The 14,481-nt window shown below is 42.8% G+C and overlaps 1 protein-coding gene across 2 annotated transcripts in view; it reads left to right on the top strand.

The window, feature by feature from the left end:
- Positions 1-14,481, top strand: part of wnk4b (WNK lysine deficient protein kinase 4b) — a 44,867-nt gene that overhangs the window by 16,957 nt on the left and 13,429 nt on the right. For both annotated transcript variants that reach the window (XM_010874933.3, XM_010874934.5), the window contains exons 2-4: positions 3,101-3,273; positions 4,897-5,117; positions 6,461-6,618. In XM_010874933.3, the coding sequence (XP_010873235.2) occupies positions 3,101-3,273; positions 4,897-5,117; positions 6,461-6,618 (552 nt within the window). The remainder of the gene's footprint in view (positions 1-3,100; positions 3,274-4,896; positions 5,118-6,460; positions 6,619-14,481) is intronic.

The raw sequence follows: 14,481 nt of genomic DNA, 5'->3' as shown, positions 1-14,481 counted from the left end.
GTTTTCAAAGTCCCACGTTGCTATGTGACCAACTAATAGATAATGAAACGTTGCCAACCATTTTTTTTATAAGAAAGTATATCGATTAGATGTTCCAACTGGGCCCAGGTCCCATTTCCTGCCCAAGGTGCGTTGGGATTTAATGTTTATACTGGGGGGCAGAATGTCTCCTACAGGTCCTACCGCACCAACCAGGACTTAGTCTGCTTACCTTCAGAGACAAACCAGCAGTCAGATGCAGGGTGCTATGCTGCTGGCCAGCACTGCCGGTAATAACTCCCAAAACCTAGCGTGAATTTCCTGACCAGGGTCTCTACATGGTTGGAGAAGCTCAGCTTGTCATCCACACAAAGTTTTGAATTTGATCTCTAGACTTTTCTCGCAAGGTAGTAACACCATGTTTTGAATGTGTTCATTTAGTTATACAGTTCTGTTTTGTTGTAGATTTCCCTAGCGTACAGTGTGCACAAATGCTTTCATGTACATGTATTTATGTTGATGTTATCCAGTAAAACATTTGAACAAAACCACAAGACATCAGCAGTTTGAGGGGTATGTATACCCACATCGTGTCTTTTAGCAAATGTAAACTGTACGGTCATCCAATACAAACATACCAAACAATAATTAAAACGGACACTTAAATCTACTGCTTGTTCTGCTCTTCTGGTAATGATTCAGGTGTAGACCTTAAACGCAAGCAGATTCCGTATGCGTTGAGGAAACCTGTTTGCCTAAATTACTGTTAAGCCATCAAGCCTTCTCCTTGTAATGGTTCCTTTGGTGGACTCCAGTCAGGGACTCCAGCCAGGGCATTTCTAGTCTCAATTCTGACATTCTCTCACAGTTCTTTGGCAGTGTTCTTGTTCTTGCATATTTTTCCCTCCTCAAAGCTGGACTTTGTCTTAGTCAAGTTCAGCACAGCAGGATTTGGATATATTAAAACAGCTTAGTCAAAAGCCTAATAACATTAGAGGGCTGACCAAAATCTCAGTGTCCTGTTAGATAAGTAATTCTCAAACTAACATGTCCAGGAACAGGAGCAGTTGTTTCTACAGGTAATGTTGTTTAGCCAGTTGTTCATGGTACACATTAAGAATTCATCATGGTGTGTGGATTCAGATTGCAGCAATTGTATGTACTGGTCTCGTACCAGAATTTGTTTTGAAGGTTGCAGAGAGCTGGAGGTGGCAAGCTTACTGCTTCTGACGTCCCCCTACTAAATAATTTCCCTGCCTGGTGTTTGATCTAAAAATCCATTCCTGGTTGTTTGAAAGAGAAATAGAGAGATTGAGTGACCGGTTATGGGAGATTAAACGATAAAGCAGGAGCCTCACAGCTGTTTTTTCAATGTTGGGTTAATTCCTGGAACCGGCCACCCAAAAATAGCTTGTCCAGTGGAGGAAGAAACCCCAACCCCCCCCCTACCTGTCTCATCCGGTCCTGACCAGCTCCCTCCGGCTGTCTTACATAAACTAGGTGTCGTTCATTGGACATCCCTCATCGTCTTGGCTCTCTGTGAACTTGGACAATGGCCTTAGTGTGTGCTGTAAACACGGACGCCCTCATTCAGGTTGACTTTGGCACTGGAGTCCCCACTTTGCGCTGTCACTCTCACCATGTCGGGTGTCCGTTGTGCCCATAGTTGGTGGCCAGACTGGAGCAGGCAGCACGACAGCCTGTGTTCTCAGTGGGAGAGTGGAAGGCAAAGTGGGAACAACTGGCCTGATATTATTCCTTGTTGCGTAACGTCAGAGTGAGTGTGGACAGTTGGTCTTCTTCAGCGCTTCACCCTCTCCTGAGTGGGGGGGACAAGGTTCTTTCCCTGAAAAGCGCCAACTCCTCTACTGTCATGTATGTTAAACAATATGAAACACACGCCCAATCCAGAAACACGACACTGCTGAATTTCTCAGAAGAACAACCGCTTTCCTTTTCTATAACTGATATTTTCACATTTGGAATTTTTACTCCAAGCCAAAGAACACGGAGATGTTTGGCGTCAGTGTTTCCCCTGGTAGAGTAATGCCTGGCTTTGGGTGCCAGGACTCGGGCTTGGCACAGTTCGTCTTTGGTCTGGCAGTAGTGGTCATTATCAGCCAGTGGTTGGAGGAGGCATAGTTAGAGTACCTCATACTGTATCAATGCTGGCATCATTCACGTCTCCCTTTTTCCATACACACAATTTCAAACTACAGCACCGGAAGAAATTAAGAGACCTTTTTCTTTCCTTTCCAAAAATGTAGAGAAGGAAAGTTTTCAGAAGCGTTTAATTTAGAGTGGTCTCTTAATTTTAACACTTCTTTTCCTCACTAAAAACCGTCCTTTTCGACTTTTTTGGAAAGGAAAGAAAAAGGTGCAGTGGTCTCTTCATTTTTTCCATAGCTGTATATCTTTTTACATGTGTTTTTTTTCAGCTCGCATGCATGTGGACTATGCAATGAAACACAGACCCCTATAATTATGTTGATGGGCCTAAAGCATTTGCGAAGTTGCATAAAAGATTGCTTACCATAGGCTTCTAGCCAGTATATATTATATATTGCATATTTGTGTCTAAACGATTTTAACTCAACATTTTTCTGAATTTGATAATATGTTCCCTTTTCCCTCTCTTCTTGTAAAATGTCTGTCTACTCTACAACCTACTAAATATCCAGTATATTTTGGTCATGCTGGTTGGCGCCGTAGGCTTGGGTTAAAGCTCAATATTAAATTCCAATCTCCCAAACATCATGTACAAGTGAATATGACACCAGGCTTTTAAGAAGATAAATGGCACACAGAAGAGATTTTGACGAGGTTGTTTGTGGAACTGGATTTTAATGATTAGTCAATTAGCTGTGCACCAGTTGGGTTTCAGTCTGTGACGTCCCTCGCCCTGAGACCTTTAAGACGTGGCTGTAGCTTTTCTGTGGCGATGGTAACAATCCTTTGTGGCGACCCTTGTCGATGTGTTCAAAAGACCGTTGAAAATTGGCGTTAGAGTATGGGAGAAATGTATGAAATACCTACTTTGGAACAACGCCCACATTTAACATAGGTCATGCTTTGAATACTTCTAACACCATCATGTGTTTTCCCTGTTCCCTCACCCCAGACACGGAGACTGACGAAGGTGGAGCGCCAGCGTTTCAGTGAAGAGGTGGAGATGCTGAAAGGGCTGCAGCACCCCAACATCGTCCGCTTCTACGACTCCTGGAAGGACAACTGCAGGGGTCACAAATGCATCCTCCTGGTCACCGAGCTCATGACATCAGGCACGCTTAAGACGTGAGTCCAGGGTTGTCCACCCCCAGCTGCCTCACTAAACAGAAAGCAGAGACAGAAATTCGAGTGCCATTTTACAATGTCATCTCCTCGTGAAGGGTTGTGCTGAAAAGAGAGATGCTTTTTGTGTGTTGTTTGTGTCCCCTTTGCGCTTTAGAATTTTGGTCACATACAGTGTTAAAGGTGCAGCCATGCCTCCCAGGAATTACATTTGTATGGAACTATTTTTTAAACTGCGATTATATTCAGTATGAACATAAATCGGTGCAATTACCTTCCCTGTTAACATGTCCCCAGTGGTATTGGTTCATAAAGTTTTTTCCTTTATGTTGGTTCTTAATGTAATCAATTCAAGATAAAAAGATTTCTTTATGAATGACATTTATTGTTTACAATTGAGGTTAACTCAGGGTTAAGGTTAGGCATCACAGTAGTGAGGTTATCGTTAGGATGAAGGTTAAGGGAAGCTTACAAAGATAGAAAAACACCTGTTTAAACAACACAATTCCGAAAAAAATTCTCACCTCTCTCTGGAATCGAACTCTTAACTATCGGAGTGAATGTCGGTTGCGGAAACACCCACCATCCCCAACCACAGCTCCCTGGCTAACAGCCACTCTATGTCACCATGAACACACTATGAACACGTTAATAACCGCAACAGCTCCCTGGCTAACAGCCACTCTATTTCACTATGAACACGTTCATAACCGCCACAGCTCCCTGGCTAACAGCCACTCTACGTCACTATGAACACATTCATAACCGCCACAGCTCCCTGGCTAACAGCCACTCTACGTCACTATGAACACGTTCATAACCGCCACAACTCCCTGGCTAACAGCCACTCTATTTCACTATGAACACGTTCATAACCGCCCCTAGTGGCCTGGTTTGGACGCTAAACAGCACTTCTCATGTGTTGACACAGCGCAATCGGATGTCGTTAAGGACCAATAACTCTAGGGTATGTTGATATTAAACCTAATACTGCTAAAATGTTCATACTGGGCGTATTTGTGCTTTCCAAAATGGTTACATATGCACCTAAGTCCTGCGATAATGCATTGAAGAGATGTTGTTTTGGGTATAGTCAAATGCTTCTGCCTCCGCTTCTTTATGATAATAAAACAAGTTTAAAAGTCACAGGAAAATAGTTTGCAGAGATGCAGGGCAAAAGTTAAGGAAATGGCTGCCATATTCAAGACTCCGTGGGAGCACCTCCTGATAAATGGTGCTCTGGATCATCTTAACTGTATTTCCTCCTGGCCGTTGGTCCTCTGTAACTTCTAAACTATGTTACATTCTGGTCCACGTTTCTCTGTAACTTCTAAACTATGTCACATTCTGGTCCACGTTTCTCTGTTGTAACTTCTAAACTATTCCTCCTACTGGTCCACGTTTCTCTGTAACTTCTAAACTATTCCTCCTACTGGTCCACGTTTCTCTGTAACTTCTAAACTGTTCCTCCTACTGGTCCATGTTTCTCTGTAAGTCTCAATGCCCTGTAAGACTACCCTGTTGTTCCTCATGGTTCCAGGTGGTTGGAAACACATTTTTTGTGTGAGTATTGTAAGAGTCCTGCATGGATCTCTCATACAATACTCCCATCTGCACATCCTGCAGGTATCTGAAGAGGTTTAAGGAGATGAAGCTGAAATTGCTGCAGCGCTGGAGCCACCAGATCCTGAAGGGTCTCCATTTTCTCCACACGCGCTCCCCGCCCATCATACACAGGGACCTCAAATGTGACAACATCTTCATCACTGGCCCTACAGGCTCTGTGAAGATTGGCGATCTGGGCCTGGCCACACTGAAGAGTGCCTCGTTTGCGAAGAGTGTCATTGGTAAGATTCCCAAATTAATCAAGGATCCTGTCACTGCTGCTCATGAATGTCAGTGTCAGACCTATGTAGTAGGTAGAGTCATGAATGTCAGTGTCAGACCTATCTAGTAGGTAGAGTCATGAATGTCAGTGTCAGACCTATGTAGTTGGTAAAATCTTATTGTGGATTTGCACGTATCTCACTGTGCTTTGGGAGTATTTATTTAATTTCCTTTAATAAATCTTTTGGATTATTGTGTGAACGAGTAGTTAATGTATTTCAGTGAACATATCTTCCTCAATTTTTTCCAATGGTACTGGCCCAGTGTCAGAGCCCACTGCTGCACCTTCTATATGGGTGTGACCTTGAACAGGAGCGACTGTAAATAACGCCCGCAATGCCATTGTTGTAGGCTGGCCTCTGTGTTTATCTGACTGTGTGTGTGTATATTTATACTGCCACAACTGCATGATGGTTATTTCATAGAATTAACCGTTTGAATATTAGAAAGTAAATCCTGGGTATAACGCATCGTTGGGGTATAGCGGCATCGTTGGGGTGTAGCGGCATCGTTGGGGTGTAGCGGCATCGTTGGGGTGTAGCGGCATCGTTGGGGTATAGCGGCATCGTTGGGGTATAGCGGCATCGTTGGGGTATAGCGGCATCGTTGGGGTATAGCGGCATCGTTGGGGTATAGCGGCATCGTTGGGGTATAACGCATCGTTGGGGTATAGCGCATCGTCACAAATCTACTACATTACAGTTAAAAACAACTTGCTCAACTTGACAATCATGTTAATGGAGCCTCCTGCATTCCATGGAACTCCTCGCTGGATTAATGGCTGCCATTTACACCCGATATTGGAAAAGTTAGGGTTAATGGCGCTGGCCCTCTTGTAATGAAATAGGATCTCCATGGGATATTCTCTTTAAGGAGGTCAGCCCGACTGCAAAACATGTCCTTATCTATATCATTACTCTCAGCCCTGTTTGGAGTCCTGTAAACCTGCAGACGTTTTACGATTGTTGAGCATTATAACGTTCTTTTTACATTTTTCTGCTGCATCAATAGATACTGTATCTTTTCATCTCTTGCAATGCAATACATTTTTCCCTTACAATATCTAGTTTATTTCTTGATTTTAAAACATTTAAAACTGTAACTGTAAAACAACAATACCAGAACAGCCACACTAAATTTGTTGCCATTTCCTATTTTTCCATATTGTATTACAATGTTTCTTGTAGAATGAATGAAGCCCCTGTATTGGGAGATCTAACTAGAGTTGTCAGTAATGTAGACACACATTTGGCTCCAGTGTCATAACCACAATGTGCTTTAAACCCCCTGTCTCCCTGTGTAGGGACTCCTGAGTTCATGGCTCCAGAGATGTATGAGGAGAAGTATGATGAGGCGGTGGACGTCTATGCCTTTGGGATGTGCATCCTGGAGATGACCACGTCAGAGTACCCGTATTCTGAGTGCCAGAACGCTGCCCAAATCTACCGTAAAGTCACCAGCGTGAGTACATTCCTCTCAGGTGGATACTGTGTCCTGTCGACGTTGTTCAGTTTGTGTTTAGCTGCATTAGCTCAATCCTGAAGTTGAGTTTGTGTTTAGCTGAATTAGCTCAATCCTGAAGTTGAGTTTGTGTTTAGCTGCGTTAGCTCAATCCTGAAGTTCAGTTTGTGTTTAGCTGCATTAGCTCCATCCTGAAGTTGAGTTTGTGTTTAGCTGCATTAGCTCAATCCTGAAGTTCAGTTTGTGTTTAGCTGCATTAGCTCAATCCTGAAGAGAAATCTGTCTTTTCAGGGTTCTTCATTGATACTTTGTGGGAAGCCATATAGGTTCTTTAAGGGGGAAATGGAAACAGATATTTCAAAGAACTAATTCTATTGGTTCCTTGATCAAGACCCCCCATCAATGCTAATCCCTGAGGGGTTCCTTTATGTCCTTTGAATAACCGTTTGGAAGGGGTTCTTTGAAGAAGAGCTGGAATACATTCATTCAGCCCTAATCAATAGATTTCACAACACAAATGTATATATTTTTTTCATTTTGACACCAAAATTTGCTCAGTGTAGTGGAAGAAATTATACAACATATAGTATATAAGGATCCTCATCGCTCCTTTTAATTGCCTATCTGCAGGAAAACACAATTTCCTTTCTGCAATTTGGCCAAACTAAAATCATTGAAGACCTTTCACGTTATAGATGAATGGGCATGCTCAGAACCGTTTGAGTGAGGTGTGTGTGTGCGCGTGTCTGTTGTGCTACAACCCTGGAACAACACAACCTCTATCAACATCTGGAGAACAAAATATTGTAATAGCTCAATTCAAAACATTGTGGCTTTTACTTAATTTTTTGCTGCCAAAACCACTAACGCATTTGCCAGCCAGTGTTTGTGTACAGACATAAATGCTTTTTTTCTCTGTTGATTCATATTGCTTGCTAACTATTATTTGTTGGACTGATTTGTGTATACCATTCTTAGATGATGTCTACAATGATCCACATATAACAATTCTATCATGTAATTTCATGACTCTATCTTTGTCCTCAAATTATGTTTTTCCCTTTCTCAGGGTTACAGTGGATATAAAAAGTCTACACAAACCCTGATGTAAAAGAATGAGACAAAGATAAATCATGGCAGAACTTTTACCACTTTTAATGTGACCTATAATGTGAACAATTCAATTGAAAAACAAACTGAAATCTTCGAGGCGGAAAACGTACATTAACTTGGTTTCTTAAGTGTGCCACAACCTCTTATAACTGGGGATTTGGCTGTGTCCATAATTAACCAATCACATTAAAACTAATGTTAAATAGAAGTCATTATACACCTGCCATCATTTAAAGTGCCTCTGATTAATCACAAATAAAATTCAGCTGTACTAGTAGGATTTTCTTGACATTTTCTTAGTTGCATCTCAGAGCAAAAGCCATGGTCCGCAGAGAGATTCCAAAGCATCAGAGGGATCTCATTGCTGAAAGATATCAGTCAGGAGAAGGGTACAAAATAATTTCCAAATCATTAGATATACCTTGGAACACAGTGAAGACAGTCATCATCAAGTGGAGAAAATAAGGCCCAAAATTGATGAAAAGAAGAGGAGAAAACTGGTCAAGGAGGCTTCCAAGAGGCCTACAGCCACATTAAAGGAACTGCAGGAATTTCTGGCAAGTAGTGGATGTGTGCTACATGTGACAACAATCTATCTTTCTTCATATGAATGGGCTATGGGGTAGGGTGGCAAGACGGAAGCCTTTTCTTACAAAGAAAACATCCAAGCCCGGCTGAAGTTTGCAAAAACAAACATCAAGCCTCCCAAAAGCACGTGGGAAAATGTGTTATGGTCTGATGAAACCAAGATTGAAGTTTTTGGACATAATTCCAAAAGGTATGTTTGGTGCAAAACCAACACTGAACATCCCCCAAAGAACACCAGACCCACAGTGAAGCATGGTGATGGCAGCATCATGCTTTGGGGCTGTTTTTCTTCAGCTGGAACCGGGGGCTTTTAGTCAGGGTTGAGGGAATTATTAACAGTTCCAGATACCAGGCAATTTTGGCACAAAACCTTCAGTCGAAGATGAAGAGGAAGTTCACCTTTCAGCATGACAACAACCCAAAGCACACATTAAAAGCATGGCTTCACCAGAAGAAGATTAACATTTTGGAATGGCCCAGCCAGAGCCCAGACCTGAATCCAATTGAACATCTGTGGGGTGATCTGAAGAAGGCTGTGCTCAGGAGATGTCCTCGCAATCTGACAGATTTGGAGCGCTTTTGCAAAGAAGAGTGGGTAAATATTGCAACGTCAAGATGTGTCATGCTAATAAACTCTTACCCAAAAAGACTGAGTGCTGTAATAAAATGTAAAGGTTCATCAACAAAGTATTAGTTTAAGTGTGTGCACACTTATGCAACCAGGCTATTGTGAGTTTTTTATTTTTCCCCCTCAAAGACTTCAGTTTTTTTTTTTTATTGAATTGTTCATGTTATAGGTCACATTAAAGGTGGAAAAGGATCTGACATGATTTATCTTTGTCTCAATCTATTATATCACAAGAACCTGGCATTTTAACAGGGGTGGGTAGACTTTTTAAATCCACTGTATATATTTATACAATGGTAGGGGAGCTATATATCTTCTTTACATGAGAGTAAAAGAGGAAGGAAAAATATCTATTGGTGGAATGATGTCACTAGCCTACACTGACCGGACAAATGCAGTATATTACTGATTTATAAATTAGAATGCATCACAGGTTTTGGATAGTAAAACAACCTTTTTATTTTCTGTAACTCTTTTAAAACACATGAACACTTATGAACATTTACTTCGCAGCATTGGGCATTCAACTTCTAAACAGGGACAGAGAGAGAGAGAGAGTATCCAAATAACAATTGGAGCGTTTTATCACACAATCTGAAATAACCAACACATCGTATCCATATACAACAAAGCTATTACAAAAATGAAACTGTCACAAAGCTTACTGGAGTTATGACAATGAGCCCATTTTCACTTCGTGAATTTGTAAATGACTAGCACTCTAAACAGCATGATAGGAAAGTAAACGCTAATGTTGAAATCCTGGACACTTAAAGAAAAGCAGACCAACCAAAGCGGGATAATGTTTATGCCATTGTTGTTTGGCTGATTAAAATCTGTCAAGAATGCCTTAGTTGCAGCTGGAGGTGTTTTCTTGACATTAGCGGTGTATCCAGGGTTTGGGGGTGGTGGGTCACTGATCCACTGGTCACTCTCAGGATGTGACCCTCAAAGTTTCTTCTGCAGCAGTGCAGGGCTCTCTGATCCAGTGCGAAGGGCCAAGGGGGTGATGAGGCTTTGTCTTCCCTCCTACGTGTGTGTGTGTTCATGTGTGTTTGTGGATGTATTCAAGTGTTTACTACATTTGTGCTTTATTCAGAGACATAATGGATTTGTAGAAATGCGGGAATCTATCTGCGTTAGCATTCATGTGGGCGGCAAAGTTAAGACAATGCCCCCCCCCCCCACCAAGTAACTTTCAACACTCAACAATCAGCCATGTTACAGTAAATACTTCTGCAAATAAAGCTACAGAATAACAGCAAGTACAAGGGCCATGATAAAGCTGAACGATACACTTGGTTGAAGTCCTACAGAAGCGGCATTACCGACCGGGTCAGCTGACACAGGATATTGATTTTGAGAGCGGATCTGGCCAACATCAGCCTTGTAACAAAAGCCGTCTCTGGCCTGGCCGAGTGTGTGGACAGATGGACGACGCACTGGTTGGGGCTGCTTAGCGGATTCATACTATGCCTCTTCAGTTGGATACACTAACAGTTTAGTTTACTATCATGTATACTGCTGTGTTAAATGTCTTCATAAAATATAGACGTGCATACTCTAACTGGCTACATAAGGTATAAGTCTATTTAGATTCGGATAAGTTACATAATCTGTTCTCGAGGGAATCCCAGTGTTAAAGACCAATGTAGACTAAATGAAATCATTGACTGAAGTAATGGTTTCCTTCCACATTTGCTCTTTGTTTTCCTGGAAAAAGGCGTCTATTAACTATATGAACTGGACAGTGGAAAAGTGCAGGATAAAAAATACATGGCATTAATCTTATTTTTAAATATCAACGCTTTCTTGTTTTCGCATGCAGAGGGCATATTTTAATCTAAGATTCTAAGAACTCCAGTTACCTTGGCGTTCCCCCACACAACACATTACCATTAAACAAAAGGTCACCTGGGTTTAATTGTTTTCACAGAACAGGGGTTTCTAGCAGCTTCTCGGAGTGTGTAGTTACTATGGCTACCAGTCCCCTAACCCTCCCTCCTCTGCCAGTTGTCCAATGAGTAACATGACTGACTGGTGATAGTCATCTCTGTGATGAAACTTGTTGAAACATATGACTGGGTCTCAAGCTCCATTGAGTCAATCATGCACCTTTCTGGAACAGTTGCTGAATGGATCAAGCTAAGAGTATGTGACCTTCACATATTTACGTTGTTCTGTGTGTCTGTGACGTCACTGCATTTGGTAAGCGATTGAAAGAAATAGCCTGAAGCCCCATACCAAGTCTCTCAGAATCCATTGATTAGTAATCCATTCAGTGGCTACCAAATCCTGATACCTTGAGAGCTACAAAAAGGCAGCGGGAGAGTCCATCGTGGCCCTCCCTCTGCGACGCTGGCCCTCTGCGACGCTGGCCCTCTGCGACGCTGGCCCTGTGCGACGCTGGCCCTGTGCGACGCTGGCCCTCTGCGACGCTGGCCCTGTGCGACGCTGGCCCTGTGCGACGCTGGCCCTGTGCGACGCTGGCCCTGTGCGACGCTGGCCCTGTCCGACGCTGGCCCTGTCCGACGCTGGCCCTGTCCGACGCTGGCCCTGTCCGACGCTGGCCCTGTCCGACGCTGGCCCTGTCCCGACGCTGGCCCTCTTTTTGGCCTCCCAGCTGTTGTGTGGATGTCCTCAGCCTCTCCTCTACTCCACTGCTGGGTTATAATTAGCCACCACAACACTCCTCCTCCCCTCCAGGATACAGCCCACACACATCGAACACACACCTGGCAATAAGCAGCTCTGACGCATTTCCTTTCTGACAAGGGGTGTGTGTGTGCGTGTGACGGGGGTTTAGAGACTCTGCAGCTTACCCAGAGGTGTTCTGTTCATCACCGTGACGTATAGTGTTTCAGTGCCTGTTTTCCCTGGCAAGGGGGCTGAAAGTCATTGCCTGGACCAAGAGGAAGAAAAAGAAGGCAAATAAGCTGAATAGGCTATCAGTTGATAAAGATATCACTATTTTAATGGTCTTTGCAGACAGTCCATACAACAGCAGCCCCTGTCTGAGAGAACTAGTAAGAAAACTGGTCAGAAAATGAGAAACAGACACAGCCTGTCACACTTTGTGCCTGTTTGTGTTCATAATCAAACATATTTGTTTACGGCAATCTGGAGTCTCAGATTTGGTCGTCATATGATCAAACACACATTTACAAAGCATTATATATGCTTAGTTTGTTTTCTGGTCCCATGACAACCTCCTTTAGAGCATGAAGCAAACTCATGTGTATGTACAGATGATGTGTGTGACTGTATAAGCCAGGGTTTTACCTTATATTTTTAAGACTCCTGCACGTAAAAATATATTCTGGCTCTAGTGTTGTGGTTGTGTATGAGTCTAACATGGGGGAAGCTTGATGTCTGACACAGTATTTTTCCATTTGAAGAGTGTGCTATTTCATTGTTTTTTAATCCTGAAAACAGAACATAAAGCCTCCATATTAATCTATTTTTCCCCCGACCAGATAAGCTTTAGCAGAAAGTGAAGCGTTCTCTTCACTTTCATTACAATGTGCTCTCAGAGTTTGTCTGTGTTAGAGGCAGTGTTTATGTGTGTGAGGTTGTACTGGTGTTCATTAACTCCAAATTGAAGGGCTGATTAGGTTTGTCCACTTCATCTTGATAGGGACAACATGCTGATGTTCTGTTTCCACACATCTTGTCTAACCCCAGAACATTGGTGTTTAGCGAAACCCATCCGTGTGATTTAGGACGGTTTGCTTTCTCTCCGTGGGTATTATGGAGGTCACTTTTCATTACAAGAACCAGAGAAGGGGAGGGTAAGAGAAACAATAGGATTGAGTTATAAAACCCCTAATCAATAAGCTGGAGGAAACTGAGAAAGGGCCCATCATTGTTCATAATGTTCCTGTCTGACACTGGGGCTGCAATGCCTTGTGGGTTGGAACAGAGAGTGTATGTTATGATGCCTGTGTCCCACAACACAATAGTCTTCGGTGTCTGTCTATCTTCACCTCTTTCTTTCTCATGTTTACACACAAAACAGATTTTCCGTTCATCCCATTCACCATTCATTCATATTTCTTTGGTAAGGAGTAGAGACTTTCTGGGCTGTGGTGTGTGTGGAACAGTGTGGCCCTAATGTGTGTGTGTGTGTGTGTGTGTCGGAGAAACAAAGAATGTTTCTTTTCTGTTGCGATGATGGTGGGAAAGATTGCCTCTATATCACAGGACTTCATGTTCTCAGTACATCTCAGAGTCCCAGTGGGTTAGAACATTGGGGAGATGTTGGATTGATGTCACCAACCAACAAAAGCCAATGGGCAGACCTCTGACTCCTACCTAAGCCTCCCTGAAGACACTTCATTCAGATCTTTTCATGTAAACCATTTACATGGAGACCGTTTAGCATCTCTCATCCTTTTCCTCTTACGTAGTTAAACACTGCAATTATTTGCTTGGCTAAAATAGGACAATTTATTGGAGTAGGGTTTCTATAAACAAGTTACACTGTGAACTCTGCCTTCTGTAAATGATTTGGCCTCTGTGTGAGTGTGTAAAGAGTTGTGGGAATGGTGAAGAAAGTACCGCCATCAACTGGCACAAGATGACTTTCAGACACGAAGTACGAAACTTTCAACACACAGCATTCGTTGCCCACTCAGAGAGAAGGTACGGTAGGAAACCCACCGCTGAAGGAGACAAGCCAAAACCCTCCTGGACATCCCACGATCCTTCTGGGACAATCTCTTGTAGACTGAGGAGATTAAGCTTTTTGGTGAAGCACACCATCTCTATGTTTACAGAAAACAAAATGAAGTCTTCCAATAAAAGAGCAGCATCCCCACAGTCAAACACGGGGGAGGTTGATTTGGGGTTGATTTGGGGTTGATTTGGGGTTGCTTTGCTGCCTCCAACACTGGCTGTCTAGAGCGTGTGCATGGCATAATGAAATCAGGACCAAGGCATTTTGGCGCGCTAAGTCGGTCAGAGAAATGGGTCTCTGTCAAAGGTCATAGGTCTTCCAGCAATGACCCCAGTGACAGTTTTGAAAGCATCCATGAACGGTTCAAGATAGAACACTGAACTGTTCTGAAATGGCCAGCAGTGAGTACAGACTTCAAACCTGATCTACAAACAGCCTTTTGGCTACACCCTTAAAATCTGGTTCGCAAACGAACCATTGGTCAATTTCAACATATATTTTAGACCATTGTGAGAAAGGACAAGTTAGCCAATCCTTTCAGTCATGATTGTACATCCACCATATATTTTGCTGTAAAATCTTCTGTATTGTTTTTTGTGTTCTGTTCACTGAAATATTTTTAACTGAACAAATCCTCACCCCAAACATGAGCAGCTTACTGGCCTTTAGCATGTTGACTGGAACCACTGGTTTGATAAAAGTCAGTGCTCTGACACCACGCAACCTGTTTCCACTGGCTGGGTTTGGACGTTATGTATCAACACCTCAGGGTTTGTGTACAAAACCATTACCTATTATTACCAGGCTAGCAACGCCGTGCTCTCGCGCGCACACACTACCAGTCACGCCATGGCCA

This window comes from Esox lucius, chromosome 11 (genome assembly GCF_011004845.1).
Source record: "Esox lucius isolate fEsoLuc1 chromosome 11, fEsoLuc1.pri, whole genome shotgun sequence".
Lineage (NCBI taxonomy): Eukaryota > Metazoa > Chordata > Actinopteri > Esociformes > Esocidae > Esox > Esox lucius.
This window is presented reverse-complemented; position numbering and strand designations above follow the sequence as displayed.